This window comes from Melozone crissalis, unplaced genomic scaffold (assembly GCF_028551555.1).
Source record: "Melozone crissalis strain CALT ecotype California unplaced genomic scaffold, PUWL_Pcris_2 ptg000132l_1, whole genome shotgun sequence".
NCBI classification, from domain to species: domain Eukaryota; kingdom Metazoa; phylum Chordata; class Aves; order Passeriformes; family Passerellidae; genus Melozone; species Melozone crissalis.
The window spans coordinates 4105281-4122516 of record NW_026535905.1 but is presented as its reverse complement, the minus strand read 5'-3'; the positions used below and the strand labels follow the sequence as shown (position 1 = coordinate 4122516).

The following is a 17236-nucleotide window of genomic DNA, read 5'->3' as shown; positions in this document are numbered from 1 at the left end:
ATTCGTGTATTTTTATATTAGAGAGAAGGGAAGGCAGACAGGTGTTGGAACCAGATGAGCTGTAAAGTCCCTTCCAGCCCAAACCATTCCATGATTCCATGACCATAAAGAGTGAAGATACAAACCCTGAGACGTGCAGCAAAGTGAAGATGAACTCACAGGAATTAAAATACAGCATATGCTCTACTCACAACGTGTCTAAATACAACTGGTCTTTTATTGATCAGTAGTGAACAAGGAAATTCCCTGTGGAGGAGAAATTCAGGCCATGATTGACACAAAAATCTATCAAGAACTGCAGTTCCACTGGGCTCTGGTTTGATTTAATGTGTTAGGACACAGCCTGGGATGCTGCAGAAGCAACACAAGGAAATGGGCTATATTCATGTAAATTTATTCAATCTGGTAAATGGCTTTGGCAATGTCTGTCTGTGGGTATGTGCTGGTGACTGCCTGATTTAATGTAATTTTCCTGGAAGTTTTCTGGCATGTACCTGAAACTTGCATTAGAAACATGATTCAGTCCAGCTGCTGGTTGTTGTGTTTTAAATTTTTTTGCTTTTCAAGCATGGTAGATAAAATTTCACACCATAATATGAAATTCATCAAGGGACAGAAAATACCTATTGATGTTTTTTGTGTTTGAAGGCAGGGTAAAGTTGAGGTAGACTTAATTTATTGTTCATGCAGATTTATGGACATTGTGAAAAAGAATGTGATCTGTGTACTCTGTGACTATCTTGGCATTATGGATGAACATCTCTGAGACATGAAAGTGACTTTTTCTCTCTGACAGAACACACTAAAAGTCATACTTTTAGTGCTCTAATGCCTTTAACCATCTAGTTTTGAAATTTTTCTGAATGAAATTTTAAAACTAGAACTAAATTCTATGAAAGATGGTTTCTAGAGAAATCTAGATAATCTAGAATATAGATAACCTGGTTTTTTAGACCAAAAAACCCCCCTGATCTTTTAACTTAAACATATGCTCTCCCTATGCTTATTTATAACCTTTTCACTGAAGTATATGAGAACTTCTTTTTGCTTACAGAAGTTAGCAAAAAGAATGTTCTAGTTCTTGATAGAGGAAAAAGTGTCTGTGGAAAGAAATTACTGAAAACCAGTTTTTTTTAGACAAACTTGAATTCTTCTATTCATCCTGAAAAGTGAAGTGGGGAGTGTGGGCCGTCCTGCTTGATGGGAGAATGAATCTTGGTCTGCATTTCTGAAAGAACCTGTGTGTACAATAAACTTATTCTCTTTTTTCCAATAATACCTGTCATGAGGTGCCCTGCAACTTGCTTTTTGTCTGGCTGGTGGCTCATGCCTGGGCTGAAAGCTTTTAGCACAAAGATTTGAAGTTTTCTATTCAGCAAATCACTGGAGTCATGGCCTGAAAACTCTTACCGTGTTAATAAAAATTATTTCTGTTCTATTTTGAATTGCTTGTTATGTAGGGAAGTGACTTCAATTGTTATTCATGTTTGCAATGCTCCTCTTGAGAAATCTGGGCCCTTAAGTACCATTCCATGCTAATGCTGGCTCTTTCAGACTCTTTTCCATCCATTAATTATCTTTCAGCTCTCTGAGAATTGAGCTGCAGAAAGACATCAAAATTCCTACTCCAAAATGCTTTAAAACACTTATGAGGAAAAAGCAGATGTTGTAGAGCATCTCCAAGAGTTGTTATGTAGGGTCAGGGTTCCCAAAACCAGGAGTGAGGCTGCTGCAGCTCCATGGCCCCAGTTTGAAGCAGGAACGAGACTGATGCTCTATTTCCAATACATGCACACAAACATGTCACCACATTTCTCTTCACAGAGAAAAGCAAGACACAATTCTTCTCAAGAATATTTCTGGATTTCACATTCTCTGAACCTCAGAGAAAAAAACAATTCTTATCTCATTTACTGCGCCAGTGTTTGTTCACAAGTGGAATGCATCATGGAACAGTGTTCACCTGAAGGGAATTGGTAATTGGATTCTGATGTGAGTGTTTTGGTTCACTGACCGATGGAATCCAGGTGTGTTTCGGGACTGTGGGCTGACAGTCACAAGATGTTGTGCAGTGGAGTGCTTGGCAGATTCAGTTTAGATGTAATGTAATGTAATATAGTATAGAATAATATAGTATAATGAAGTAATTAATTAGCCTTCTGATAAGATGGAGTCCTCCTCCTCATTCCTTTCCTTTGTCAGGGGCAAAAATATCCACTATACAAGCACACATACACAGCTGATGTATAAAATACATATATAATATACATGTGTATCATTTATATTTATGGCTTATCATTTATATTTATGGCTGACCACACATCAGCCTCTCAACACTCACTGTTCTATGATTCTGTGAGACACTAGAACTGTCTGCCCAAAGATGTCGTGCTTTGTAGGGGAATAGAACATAAGCAAATAGAGGTAGTATAGAAACTAATCTTACCCCCTAAAGAGTTGCAGCTGAGCCAATTATTAAGGATTAGGAGCAGGCCTGATGTTAACAGGCCACAGCTGGAGCCAATCAGAAGAGTGTTATAAAAGAGTGGGTTGGCTGGTTGAGGGGGAACTGGAGTCAGCTGGCTGCTGTGAGGACAAGGGAGAGTCAGTGCCTGGAGGAGCTGCCTACGAGAAACATCAAGGAGGTACAAAATTCCAGCAATATGGAACCCTTGCAATGTAATGACAATAGAACTCTTGTGTTATATATGACAACAGTGCTTGCTGCATCGCTGGAAATATTCAAGGTCAGGTTGGATGGGGCTGTGAGCAACCAGGTCTAGTTAAGATGTTCCTGCTCATTGCAAGGGATGGACTAGGTAACCTTCAAAATCCCTTCTAACCCAAACTATTTTATATTTCTGTGAAACAAACCCAACAGCACCAATGTCTTGTCCTGCTCCGCTCTGTTCCTGATCAGGATTGATCTTTAAGAAGAAAACTAAAAGTGGCGAAAAAATGAAACGTGTACAGGGCATGGCAGGGGGGTTGGGACTAGATGGTCTTTTAAGGTCCCTTCATACCTAAGCCATTCCATGATTTTATGACTTTCTGTACACATGAGGTTTAGACTTTTTGGGAGAACTGCTGATGATATCGGTTCTTGGTAAAGTCAGCTGGCTATCCAAGGATCTTCACTTCTTCTCTGCTCTCTGCACTATTTCCAAAAGATTTATTTCTGTTTAGTCTTGGCTGGAGTTCTTCTGATATTCATTTCACTTTTCAGTGTTTTGTTTAAGCTCATGTTAGTTTAAATTTATTAAAGTGACTTTCATCTTTTGGGTATATTTGTTATAAAGGGTAGTTGATGTTTGATATATTGCCTGAACATGCCAGTTTGAGACAGATTTTGCAAAAGCAGTGATATAAGTTTGAAAAGTAATATAAATTAATGCATTTGGCAATTTTCTTATCCTATATTTACTTACATTGTGTTTCTGGAAGATTTTATACTATTGTGGCTTTATGTCAGGAAGAAATCAGAATAAAATTTCTTTAACATGCCAACTTCTGACAGTTGTCAAAACTAAAATTATACTCAGAAACTAAAAGATAGGGAAGTAGTGTTTCTTCCAGAAATATTTTGAGTATTAAAATCAAATCCTAAAATTACTGCTTGTTCTTTTAGAAGAAATATTTCTGTTAGTAAAGGTTTTATTTGAGAAAGTATTACAGAAATTCAGTACAGTTAAAAGAAAAAAAATCCCTATCAAGGGACTGTAACTAGGCCATGTTTTGCAGTAAATATTTAACTCTACCACCCATTAGTATGCATGAAATTTCTGGATTCAGGTCAAATTTGGAGAATAGCTTCACTAGGATTTAAATTAAGAAAATTATTACAAGAAAAAAGATCTTACAAACTGGGATAGGTACCATGGGCTGTTGTCTAGCCCTGTTCTATCTTCCAGCAGTAATTCCCAAACTGGATAGGCTTAATCCACACTGAGTAATCCTCAGCAGCATTTAATGTACAGCCTTTTCAATTAAGTTTTGAGCTAACCATGAGCAACGTTCTGCAAGGAGATTTCCTCCATGCATGAAATTTGTATTTGTGTCCCCTCTGTGCGTAATTCAATGTGGAGATTGCAGCTGAAGTCCCTGACCCCTCAGAATGGTTCTGTGAAGCTACAAAGCACCACAGGGTGAGCATCTTGACCTCTCTTTTTGAAGCTGTTCTGATTTATGTGTTACTGAAACTTCTTCTGAGTCTCAGCTGAGTGCTGGAAATGAAATCACTGTTGATTCATTAGGCAGAAATTCTGAGCTGGAATTCTTTTTCTTCAACATTAAAAAAAAAAAAAAGAGAGGAAATAAAAAAGGAAAAGTTTGAGTCATCTTTGAATGGGAAAATCAGTTATTTTAGTCTGTCAGATCAAAAGTATTTGGAAGGAAATTCCTTTTAGCCTGGCACAGGAGTGACCTCAGATGACTGTGTAGGTCAGTGATGGAAGTTTTTAGCTGAGCAAAGGAACTGAGAGTTTCACCAGCTGTCTGATGAAGGATAGGGAAACTGGTGGGAGATCAGGATGGTATAGAGGCTTTGTCTGGGGTGTTTAAATTGGGAAGTGGCATACTGAAGGGAGAAAGAGTCAAGGAGATGAGCTTAAGGTTTGGTCATTGCTTTATGCTTCTGTCACTGAACAGTGAATTTTCAGTCTCAAAAACTAGCTGGAAAATTGCAGGAATGACTTTGTGGTGATTAAACACACACACACAAAATAAAGAATTGCTAACAAACTTTTACAATAAAATTTCATTCTGTGGAGTAAATTGTGCAATGGAATTCAGTTTTTAAAAGTGATGTTTTCTGTGTTTAGAATGTAACTGTAAATACTGCTGTAATTCATCTAACATGGGAGGATCTTGGGTTTGGATCAATGCTACCAGGATTATTTCTGCTCACTTAAAAGGGGGAATGGCATTAAACTGAACGAGGACAGGTTTAGATTAGAAATGGCGAGAAAATCCTCCCTGTGAGGGTGGTGAGGCCCTGGCACAGGTTTCCCAGAGAAGCTGTGGGAGTGGAGGCTCTTCCTTTCATGGCGACTTTTGTGAAGGCAGAAGCTTCTCTTCAGAGGTGCTTGTTTATGGTTTGTAACCCTAGCCCCTGGTAAAGATGCATTTTGCAATTAGAAACCATTTCGAGGTGAATTTTGCAAACTCTGGGGGCAGCAAGAAAAGCCAGCAAGGTCCTGTGTGGGACATCTGAACCTGAGAGAAGCAGAGAACGGAATGATCAAAACAATTCTTTTCTTATTTGCTGCTCCTCTGTTGTGCCAAAACAGAATGCAAAATGGAGATTGTTTACCCAGAGTAAACAAGATGGTGTTTTGTTTCCTTCGTCTATGAGGATCAAGTGTGTGTGTGTGTCAGGACTGTCAACTGACAGGAGATTCTGTGCAGTGGAGTGCAGTTAAGTGCTTTACAGATTCAGTTTAGATTTAATGTAATATGATATAGAAAAATATAGTATAATGAAGTAATGAATTAGCCTTCTGATAAGATGGAGTCCTCCTCATCATTTCTCTCCCCCTCATTGAGGTTGCACTGTATTTACTGTAGTCCTGAGGGGAGGCTGCCATGTGCCTGTGTGGACAGAGCGCTCCTCTCATCCCCTCACGCCACAGCAGCCATGGCAGAGCCAGTAAAAATGGCGGGAACCAGCAGCGAGAGCTACACAGACCCCCGTGAGCTGGAAAATTTTTATCTGCCTCTAAAATTACTCTTGGGCTCCTGCCTTTTTGGTATGGGTTGCTGCCATCTTGTCTCTTTGTTCCTGAGGCCCGCAGTCACCCTTTTGGAAGGGACGGGTGTGGCGCCATCTTCCCTTTGTCCCTCAGCCACACGGCCGCCCCAGGCGGGCGCCATTTTGGGAAGGCCCATTCCAACTTTTTGGGTCTCTCTTTGTGACCGTGAGGTTTGTGAGATTGGGTAGTTTTGTATCTAGCAGTTATTTACTAGTTATTTACAGTTGTTTTTTGTCTGTTGCTGCTCCATTTGTCATTAAACAGTTATTTTTTCACTTATATTTACTCATAATCTTTCCTTACTGGTGGCAAGGGATTAGTTGGAATTAAGCAGAGGTGGCTTCTTTTGGAGCATCCAACTTTATAAGTGGTCTTAAACTAAGACACTGCCCCATCTCTGGAAGCGTTCAAGGCCAAGCTGGATGGGGCTTGGAGCAACCTGGTCTAGTGGAAGGTGCCCCTGTCCATGGCAGGGGATGGAAAAAGATGAGCTGTAAGGTGTCTTCCAACCCAAATTATTCCATGATTCTGTGATTACCCAGTGGCATTTAATGAGAAAGATGCAAGCAGTCCTTGGGGCACTAAGAGTCTTCCTTTCCTCCCCTGCTCAGTCCTCCTATTTGCCTACAGTACGTTTTGTTCTGTGTTCTTTATTTTTTGACTGTGTTTTCCATGGCAGACCTCCAACTTCAAAAGTTGTATAAAAGCTTCTTTCTCCCATACAGATTAGGCTTTAATTTTGGATATGGTTTCAGAAAGCGGTATTCGATAAGAGAAGTATTAAAAATGACAGCATGAAAATTTGAAATATGCTTTCCAATATCTGAGTCCTAAAAGATGCTTAGTCAGTATATAAAAGGCTTTAATTTATTGCCTTTCCATTTGCCATTTTGAGCACGTCTTTTTCTGAAGTACATTTTTCACATACTACAAAAGCCAGTAATACTTTACAGAGTGAGGGAATATAAAATGTTATAATCAAATAACAGGCTCTGATTTCCTCTGAGAAGTGTCAAATTATAGCATTCTGATCTCCAGCTATCTGGTTCTTTCTGTTTTAATCCCTTTATCAGAGACAAATTCTTTTTAGACTTTAGATCTGTGAGATATTTCAGCTGCTGTTTATATATGAACATGGAAAAAGGAGCCTGTTCTGTATAGCTGATGGAATTTAGAATTATTTTCATATCTACTAAAAATAAAATTGTAGGCTCTCCACTGATTTTGATTTTGGATGTTTGCAAATTTCATTCAGCTATAATTGTTTCAATTTACTTTGAGATCTGTGCTTTTTGTTTTTTTTCCTGTATTTTAGTTGTGGATAAGTCAGTTGTTACCCTCTGTTCATATTATGTGATTTCTACAGTATGTGATGAAATATGTGTTTTTTCTTCAGAAAATGTCACCTCAATTTCCTCTCACCTGTTTGTGGTGGACTTTATGGTTTTAATTCTCTCCTTATTTTATTTATTCAACACGTATCTGTCTCAACAGAGAATTTGGGTGGGACTTGGGCAAAAAAAGAGAGTCAGTGACTTTCGTGAAAAGGGACAAGGGATGGGCAGCTCAGGAAAGCTACTGGGATGTTTGGAGGTCATGCAGAGAGAAAATGGCAAGGGCCAAAGCCCAGCTAGAACTGAAACCTGGCTGCTGCCATTGAAAACCAATAAAAAAGGATTCTACAAACTCATTAACAACAGGGGTAGAACCAATTTTGGAGGCTTCATTCTTTCATTTTGTTCCCATCTCTGCCCTTCAGCTCAGAGCGCTGGGTACCTGAAGGACAACTCCTCTTACTGTGGGAGACTGAGGCAAAGAAGGAATTTAGTACCTCAGCATTTTTCTCATCCTTTGTGACTGAATTTTGGTCTGCATCCAGTAATGGATGGACACCATAGAATCATGGAATGGTTTGGGATGAAAGGGACCTTAAATCTCATTTAGTTCCAACTCTCTGCCATGGCAGGGACACCTTCCACTAGCCCAGGTTGCTCAGAGCCCTCTCCAGCCTTGATTCCCCTCAGCCTCCCTTCTGCCATGCCCAGGTATTTATAAAGGACAGTCCTAACACTCAACCATCTTTTTTTTTTCTATTACCTATCCAGGCTCAGACTGATGATCATTTCTTTTTGTTCTCATTACAAACCTAATGATAATCATGTCTTGTTTATGTGCATTTTCCTGTGCACAACAGCAATCTGCCTTTCTGGGTGCTGATGGAGGGCTATAGATTGATTTTGTGTTTTGATCTCTGCAGTGGAATGTAAATTCACACCATGAGGCTCAGTTATCTCATTATCTCTGCACAGAAGCTCTTGCAGTTTTTAAACATTCAGGCAATGAGTATAGTTATATAAAGGAGCTCCTTTATTAACACATGGGTGCCACTGCATGTATGTGAATTCCCACTGAAACTGGCAATAAATTCTTAGGTTACTAAAATGTTGCCAAGTCAAAATTGTTTTTTTTTAATCATCAAAAATTAATTTTTAAACATAGTTCTCAATTTTGGAAAGTAATCTTTATGTAAGCTGAGGCTTTGAGCATGATTTTAGAATCTTTGGTTTTATGGCAAGAAAAATAACTGCATCAAATCTCAAATATAGGTTATTATAAACAGTGTGTGCTGATTATGTGAACTAATAGAAGAATTGAAATAATTTTTTTAAAATGTTTTTGTACTTTCAGTCTGTTTCTCTGTGTAAACCTGCAGATGCTCTCTCTGTATTTTATGTTGTCTTTTTCATCTTTTTCTTACTGTAAGTCTATACTGTAGATTTTCCCTGTGCTGATGACTCTCCCATGTCTGCTTTTCTCATTTCTCATCCTCTTTCATACTGGAGTATCCTTCTAAATTTTTGTATTTAAATTTTTCCTGTAATTTTTCTTTCTAGGCTGCAAACTCCTCAGTTGTCCAGCATTAACGTGCCTGTCCTCTTAATTCCAGCTGGGGTTGTGGGAAGGTTTTTTTAATTTTAGCCATGTTTGTTCCCTAGATTAAGCAGTGTTCTCTCCTTCTCTTACTGCTTCAAGACATTCAGGTAGGATCTAAATGTAAGGAAAGGCATAAATTAGCAGGAACACAAAAGTGACCCTCAAAACAACCAGGGAGCTGATAATCCACCAATCTGATCAATCTCATGATCAATCCTTCCCCCTCTAACAGTGCTTCCCATGTGCTGACATTATCAACTTGCTGCTCCCTCTTTTTCACAGATCACTGGGATTTTTTGATAAATTTTGGTATGAAAACGCATCTTGCTGGAAAATATCAACCCTTTGAAGTGAAGCTTATCTCAAAAAATATCAATTTCAAATAAGCTCTTTATTGGGTATTTTCTTTTCATGTGATGATAGAGAGTGATGGAACTGATTCTAATTATGATTTTGAACTTAGTTCACGGTGCCTTGCGCACAGATAGAATCTACCCTTGAACTTGCTTTCCTCTACAGTATTTGTGAGCCTCTTCATGCCCCAGAATGAAAATAATATCCAGAATGGTTGAATCTGTGTGCCTAATGCTGAATGTTGTTTTCTTGGTGTGCTTCCTTTTCCATGAATTCTGGGTGCTTTTCAAGTGTTGTTCCCTTCTGTACCTGATATGTTAGATTTATTAATGACAATTCTATTTAAATTAATAAATTGTTTTGCAGAAATCCATTAAATGATTAAACTCAAGATGTTAATCACTAGGACTTAGAGATTTTTCTTTGTCAGTTCCATTCATTTTAGTCCTTTTTTACAATAATGATTTTAATAAATGTACCATGCACAATTTACCAGAAAGACAGCAACTTCTCCTAACATTTTCCACTGCAGTTTCTTACTTAGGTGATGAACTCTTCTACTTATTTTGAATGTGCTTCTTGATACAACCTTGCAGCATTTGGATAAAGAAGAAGATACTTATTTTAAATTAGAGATTTCAAATTTTTAGTATGAACATAGAAGCTGTGGGAAAATTGGTAGTTGAACTACATGTTGGTAGGACAAGGGAGAAGATATTTCAACTTAAGAGTTGAAATATGGGGTATTGGGAGAAATTGTTCTCTCTCATGGTGAGGAGGCCCGGCAAGGTTGCCCAGAGAAGCTGTGGGTGCCCCTGGATCCCTGGAAATGTCCAAGGAGAAGTCAAGATGGGGCCTGGAGCACCCTGGGATAGTGGAAGGTGTCCCTGCCCATGGCAGGAGGTGGAACAAGATGGGCTTTACGGTCCCTTCCATCCCAAACCTGTCTGTGATTCCATGCTTTGTCAAACATTGTAGTTCAGCAGTGTGATTTTTACTAGGATACAAATAAAACAACATTTTAATTCAGTTGAGCTTGAGTTTTGAAATTTGCCTCTGTATTTATTGATATCTCAAGAGGTCCAATGCATTTTTGTGTTCCCAGACAGAGTGCTGAGCATCTGAAATGTTCATGTTGTTCCCTGAACTCTCCAGTTCAGTGGAGGCAGATCAGTTTCCTATGTCCCTGAAGGATGTTAATCCTTGGAGTAACTGAGTTGCAGACAAAGAGGGATTAGAGATGCTAATGTATCCTCACATCCCAAATAATTTAATTTTGAATTGAAATTTAATTGGGTTTTTATTGTACTTAAGTGTATCAGTGATGTTCCAAATGCACTATTAATCTGACTATTAATTAGAAAAGTTCTTTCTAAAACATAACATTAGTGGATAAATTGTCTTACATTGTCACAGATATTGGCTAAATACCTAAAAGTTCTGTATTCTTGCTATTTTCAGTCCCTCAGGAAAGAAGTAGTTGGGTTAATTAAAATTACATATCTTAATGGTCCATGAAGTGAATGATGTGGTATGTTCTTGGATCTAAGAGAGAACATTGAATCTAAAATACCTACTAGATTTAAGGATATCCATCCATTGTGCTTTAAAATTCAGAGTGATTCATCTTCCATCGCTCTGTCTAAATATCAAACGTAGAGTGAGTCAAATGCAAGTGAACTGGATTGTCTGTACAATCAGTTCCAGAGAGCGACAGCTCCAGGAGCTGGAATGTGACTGGAAAAGCTTGGGCTTGATCAGACATTGCGTTTTCTGGCCTTGAAATCCACTAAAATGATGAGAACGGTGGTCATCCTCTCACAGATGGAGAACAAAGTCCCAGCTGCAAGTGGAAGAGGACATGAGTTTAGGGGACACAGTTGTAAAGATATAGGAAAAAGGTTTTAAGGAAAGGGAAGACTAAACAGCCATTTGTGTAAGGCTTTTGGAATTCTGAATAGACTTTTTAATGCATGTTTGTATTTAATAAGTATGCAGGATTAAACTGGTCTACAAAACACTTCCCACCCACATTCTGATAATATCAAACAGAGGTTAATACCGAAATGAACATATTCAGTTATGGAGAATGGTTTTTAAAATACTGTAAACAAAATATCATGTTTTAAGAGATGCGGTAAATAATAAATGTGATTAATAAGGTAGGAGGAATATAGACAGTGAGAAACCAACCATCCAGGACTAGATTAAGGTCATCATTCCTAAAATTTGACTATTCATCTATATACTAGCATGGAAAGTGAGTGATCCTACTCTATTTGGTGAATTTCTAGACACATCCAAGGGGGATAAAATTGCAGATCTTTGCATCCTGAAGGGTTTGCTTTTGTTTCTTAAGACAACATCCATTTCGAAAGGATTAAAACCTGCTTATATAATTTAAATACACCTTATTAACAGTTATGGGTTGTTCAAATCTATCATATTATCATTTAGTATAATTCTCACTCTTTTGTGTGGAATCTACTACTCATTTTGGGTCTATATATTATTATCATTTATGATAGCTTCATAACAGTGCATCTGCTCTAATTACAAGGAGAGCACTCTAAAATACTTCCATTATGTCATGGATCAGTTGTTCTGTCTTTTTAATCATGGACATGTAGAACAAAAGGAGAAATCTGAAAGAAATGGATTAATTAGGCTGTAGCTTTATTAACTTCTTCCATTTGGGAGCTGCTCAGGAGTGGTTCATCCAATCAATTTGTCATTGTTCTGGTAATTATTTCCAGGTGTTTGGTGTATTGTCAGCATCCCCTGCTGATCACAGCTATTCTCTGCATTGCTACTCAGTGCCCATCTTCTGTCTCTTAATAAACACCTCAAGGCTTTGGAAAAAAAATATTTCCTCTGTCTATTAACCATTGAAATCCTTGTTTAATGCTTTTCTCTCAGGTAGATGTTTTGCCTTAAGTCTGCTCATGAACTTCCAGTAGCTTTTTTTGGTGACTTCTGCAATTATCTGTTGACAGATGTTTGCAGTTGTTAAGCTCTGGAGACATGGTGGGATTGTTGGGGTGTCCTGTGTAGGGCCAGGAGCTGACTCGGTGATCCCTACAGTTCCAACCCAGGATATTCTGGGATTTCATGAGTATTTCTCATAGCTGCAAGTGGTCCTAAAAACCTGCAGTTCTTATCATCTGTACTCCAGAAGCAGAATTGTTTCATGGAGCTGCTGTAATGATGATGGAAATGGATATTGTGTGCAATAAGAAGGAACTGAAGTACTGCCTTTCGTCTGTCAGGACTCCTCACAAAAATGACAAAGCCAAAAAGGGACAGTAGGGACAAGAGTGGAAGAAGAACACAGTGAAACTGAAGGACAAATGGGTCATGAGAAGAAATGGATTTAAATTATCTAAAAATACAGGCAGTGTGGCATTAAAGTGTCTCTAACGAAAGGAACCTGTCAGATCCTGGAGTTCATTTTGGAGTGAGTTTCCTCATATAGCATTAATTGGGGTTAAATGTCTGAGCTGCTTCTAAGATGGAAGCTTGATAGGTTTATGAGTGTAGCTATTATAATATTAAGATTATTATTAATTATATTATCACTTCACTGACTGCAGTGGCAAGGAAGCAGACCTGATGGCTGCAGATGTCTTTGTTTCTTGTGTCGACCCAATTTTCACTGAAAGTAATTTAATATAGATTACAGAACAACTTGAAATGCATTTGGAAAGAAATGGATAACTAAATGGAGGGTTGACTTTTTCCAGATAAAAATGTTTCTCTAAAGAATAATTGGCCTTGCTGAAGCTCCACTGATACCTTTAGCCTAAGAGTAGTTTGATATCAGTGCTGTAAAAGGATTAAAATATGTTAGTTGGCACTGAGAGACATGAGTCTTCCTCCCCATAACTGCTATTTTCTTTGGTTATTAGTTTCTAAATGATGAACTATTAGATTTTGTTAAGTTTTAAACAACCTGCTGTGAACTTTTGTACTTGTACTTTTTTTGTTTGCTTATTTGATTACATCTGTTTAATAATTTTTACTTCATTATTTTGGAGTTTTATTTCACCTAATGTGAGCTAAGACTAACTATCTAATCCAAGCTCTTTTAAGGTTTTTTGGTTTTGTTTGTTTCTCTTTCTATTTGACCCTCTGTGCATATTCCCTCTGCCATTGAGTGTTGATTTTTAAATCTTTTTGCAAGGGATATCTCCTTGGATGTTCACGTCTAAGAAGACAATTTTCCTTCTTGCTTTCCTGGTGCCACTGGCCAATTATCAAATATTATTTCTTTCTTTCATAGTCCATTATAAATATTTATCTGAAGCTGCACACTGCTAATTTGGCAGAAAATGGTAAAATCTCTTCAGTACCAAAATGGAAGTTAAACAATTTTCAGGCTTCTGATTCAAAAATCAAAAGCTTGCTTTGGCTGCCACTTCAGCTTTGATTTCTCTAAAATTCAGTACCTTCACTTACAAGGGTTTTGCTGCTGGATGCTTGGAATCACTTCCATCTCATCTGAATCCTACTTGGAGCTTAAATAAGGGAAAGCCTTGCTGGGATTTCCTGTGGTTGTTTGTGTCCCCTTGGGTTCAGTCAGCTCAGCATGCTCCAAGAGTGCATTTTGGAGCAAACTCTTGATTTACTCTGGGATTGTTGGTTTCCCTCCATAAATAATTGGAGGGAAGATGATTCCTTACAATGTTACTTGGGTTAGATGAAGCCAGTCCTGCACTGGGATCAAATTCCCAGTTAGGAAATTCACATCCAACCCTTGCTCACATTCTGGGCTCTCAGCTGTTCTGTGGTCGCTCTCAATATCTCCTCTTATATGAAATATTTGAGTCACTGACTCATAATAATAGCAGTGAAGTTTTATTTCCAATTTTTAGCACGCTCTCAGCCAAAAGTTGTGGATAAATTTTCAAACAACTGTTTGAATTAAAGTATGTGTTAGAAAAAATCTTTGTGGCGTCAGAATTCCTTGCTCCTAGTTTCAGTGATTTTTGGCACACAGGAGAAATGCCTGGAATGGTAGGGACAGCAATGCGAGATCCTCCTCCAGAAACCTTGTTTTCTTTTTTACCTTGAATTTCAGCTCTGTGATGCTTAGCAATATAACATTTAAGTATGTTTAATTTGTTCTCCTTTTATCTAGCAATGATTGATTGTTAATTATCTCCTAAGAAATTTATGGAGAGTTTTGCCAACCCTATGGAAAGCTAAGAGGAATATATAGCTTTAGAAATAAACCACTTGAATTGTATTTTAAAATTTTATATTATCAGCTTATCATCCAAGATACTCTGCTTGAAGATTATAATTTGAAAACACAGTCCTAATGGTAAATATAATAAGGAAAATAGTGCTGATGGGAATTAATCACTGTGGCTGTCTCAAATCTCTCCCCCACTATTTGCATTGTCTTATGGGAAGTTTTGCCTTATGGGATTTTTTTTTTAATGTTGTTGTAATAATCTTAAAAGCAATGTAAATATGCTTTGATTTCACATTAGGAGTACTTTCTTCTTGAGATTCTGCACTGGAGAAAAACTGGATTTTTTTTTTAACTACAGCAAATATTGGGTTAATATAGAATCTGTGAATCATAGCCAGGCTGGGAGAGGTGGGGAGAAGAGTCTGGAAAAGAGGAGGCTTGAGAGAGACCTTCCAGTGCCTAAAGGGACTCCAGGAGAGCTGGAGAGGGACTTGGGACACAGCATGGAGTGGCAGGACAAGAGGGAATGGCTTCAAACTGCCGGGTGCAGGGTTAAATGGGATATTGAGAAGGAATTCTTGCCTGTGAGGGTGGGGAGGTGTAGGGGGATACAATATAAGAAATTAAAGGTAGTATAGAAAGTAATCTTACCCCATTAAGGAGTTGCAGCTGAGCTAATTATTAAGGATTAGGAGCAGGCCTGATGTTAACAGGCCACAGCTGGAGCCAATCAGAAGAGTGTTATAAAAGAGTGGATTAGTTGGTTGAGGGGAACTGGAGTCAGTTGGCTGCTGTGAGGATGAGGAGGAGTCAGTGCCTGGAGGAGCTGCCTACGAGAAACATCAAGGAGGTGCAATATGGAACCCTTGCAATGTAATGACAATAGAACTCTTGCACTATAATGACAACAGGGAGGCCCTGGAATGGTTGCTCAGGGAAGCTGTGGCTGCCCCTGGATTCCTGGAAAAGTCCAAGAAGTTAGAGGGGCTTGGATTGCCCTGGGACAGTGGAAGGTCTCCTTGGAGTGGATCTGGATGGGCTTTAAGTCCCCTTTCAACCCAAGGGTTTTGTAGTTCTCTTGATTTTTTTTATTTTTCCCAGCAGCACTTAGTTTATCTACTTTGTAGAAAAATAAAACCCACAAGGCTGACCACTAACCTGAGCACTGTCTGTGTCCCTCTCCCAGGAGAGACGATGCGCATCGCCTCGTCGGAGTTCGCGGACGACCCCTGCTCCTCGGTGAAGAGGGGCACCATGGTGCGCGCCGCCCGCGCCCTGCTCTCGGCCGTCACCCGCCTGCTCATCCTGGCTGACATGGCCGATGTCATGAGGCTCCTCTCACACCTCAAAATCGTAGGTGTTTTTCAACTTCTCTCTTGGGTTTGTGTGCTTTGGGCATGGAAAAATGGGATAAATCACTTAGGAAGGTGATTGTCCATATTCCTTACTCTCTGCTTAGTTCTCTTGAAGTGCTGATCAGAGGTAGGAGTTAACACAATTCTGCATTAGTCTCATTTATTTTCTAATTCTGCAGAAATTAATATTTGAACACTTAAAGCAAAATTTGTGAGCTGTCTTCATTGACTGGACTAATTCTGCTGTTAAACAGCTCTCTGACCTGAACTGAAGCATTTGCTCCCCTCACATCTTATCCCACATACTTTCCCAGTATTTTGACTTTCTGGCACAGTTTGGGTACTATAGTTATCTACTCTTCTTTTTTTTCCTCTTTGTAACTTCTGAATTTATCTAAAGATCCAATGTTTAACTTGGAGAGAGACAATAGTACAACTGTCTAATCAAAGATTAAAGAGGAATTAAAGATTACCAGATTTATATTCTCTTTTGGCTGCCACCATTCACATTTTTATGCAGGAGTATTAAAAAGATTTTCAGTTGAAAGTAGGAAATGCATTTTTCCACCTTCCCTAGCTGCTGTTGCACTGTTACATTTTTATTGCAGAAACAAATCATCAAAAACCTCTGAAACAAAATAAAACTGTGCAGAAAATCATATACAGAATATTTAAAGCCTGCTGAGTCCATGTGTGAGTTTAACAGAGGAGATGGAGAGTTGCTTCTTTTTAACAACTGTTCAAAAAGTTGTTTTGTTGGTTTTTTTCCTTTTTTAAAATTTGTCTTTTTCATGGTGCAACTGCAATTTGATGTTCTGGAAAAACAGAACCCCTTCAACTTGCAAAGTGTGCAGATAACCTGAATAGCTGGAAAACAGTTTTCATAAGGAAAGAGGCCGATTTTTCAGCACAAGTTCTAGTGAGCTCTGCTTTAGTGGATAAAATGCTGCTCTCAGAATTGTCAGCACATGGCTCTGGTTATGTGCAATGTAAGCAGTGTCTCTCTCCAGTATGCTTTAAATTTTTCCTCTCTATAATGCTCCATGCAACTGTAATTCAAATTGTCCTTTCCTAGCAAGACCAACACTTGAATATCATAAACAACAGCTTTTTTCTGAACATTATTATGAAAATTTGTATTCAAGCTCTTCCATGGGCAATGAGAAATTCTGTTCTCCCATCTGAGATTTCTTTTGCAGCAGAGAACTCTGTTGTGTAAAATACAAATGTCCAGTGCTGGTTTGTAAGTGGGTGCATTTACTTGCACAGTTTGCACCCCAGATTTGCAAGGGCTGTGTCTGTCAGTGTGATTTGTAATCTCTGCATTTATCTAATGGTATTACAAATTCAGTTTTTGTAGAATCATCTCTGGTTCTCTTCACAAAATTCAACATTCAACCTTAATTGTCACTTTTATTTTCATGTTAAAAAGGATAATTTATTTCTGAGGATTGAACATGTGAATATCCTTATTTTACCACTTTACAGTGCTAACTGCTTTTAGACAAATGAATTACTAGGGGGAAAAATGGTTATCCTATACAAAATTGATGGAGAAAAACTATTCTATTCTCAATAGTACTCAAATAGTAACCTTCAAATAGTTACTCAAAGGTAACCTTCAAAGACTTGTGTAAGTTACC

At 38.4% G+C, this 17236-nt stretch overlaps 1 protein-coding gene across 2 annotated transcripts in view; it reads left to right on the top strand.

The window, feature by feature from the left end:
* The window catches only part of CTNNA2 (catenin alpha 2), a 480539-nt gene that overhangs the window by 102937 nt on the left and 360366 nt on the right, over positions 1-17236 (top strand). For both annotated transcript variants that reach the window (XM_054293256.1, XM_054293255.1), the window contains exon 4: positions 15425-15595. In XM_054293256.1, the coding sequence (XP_054149231.1) occupies positions 15425-15595 (171 nt within the window). The remainder of the gene's footprint in view (positions 1-15424; positions 15596-17236) is intronic.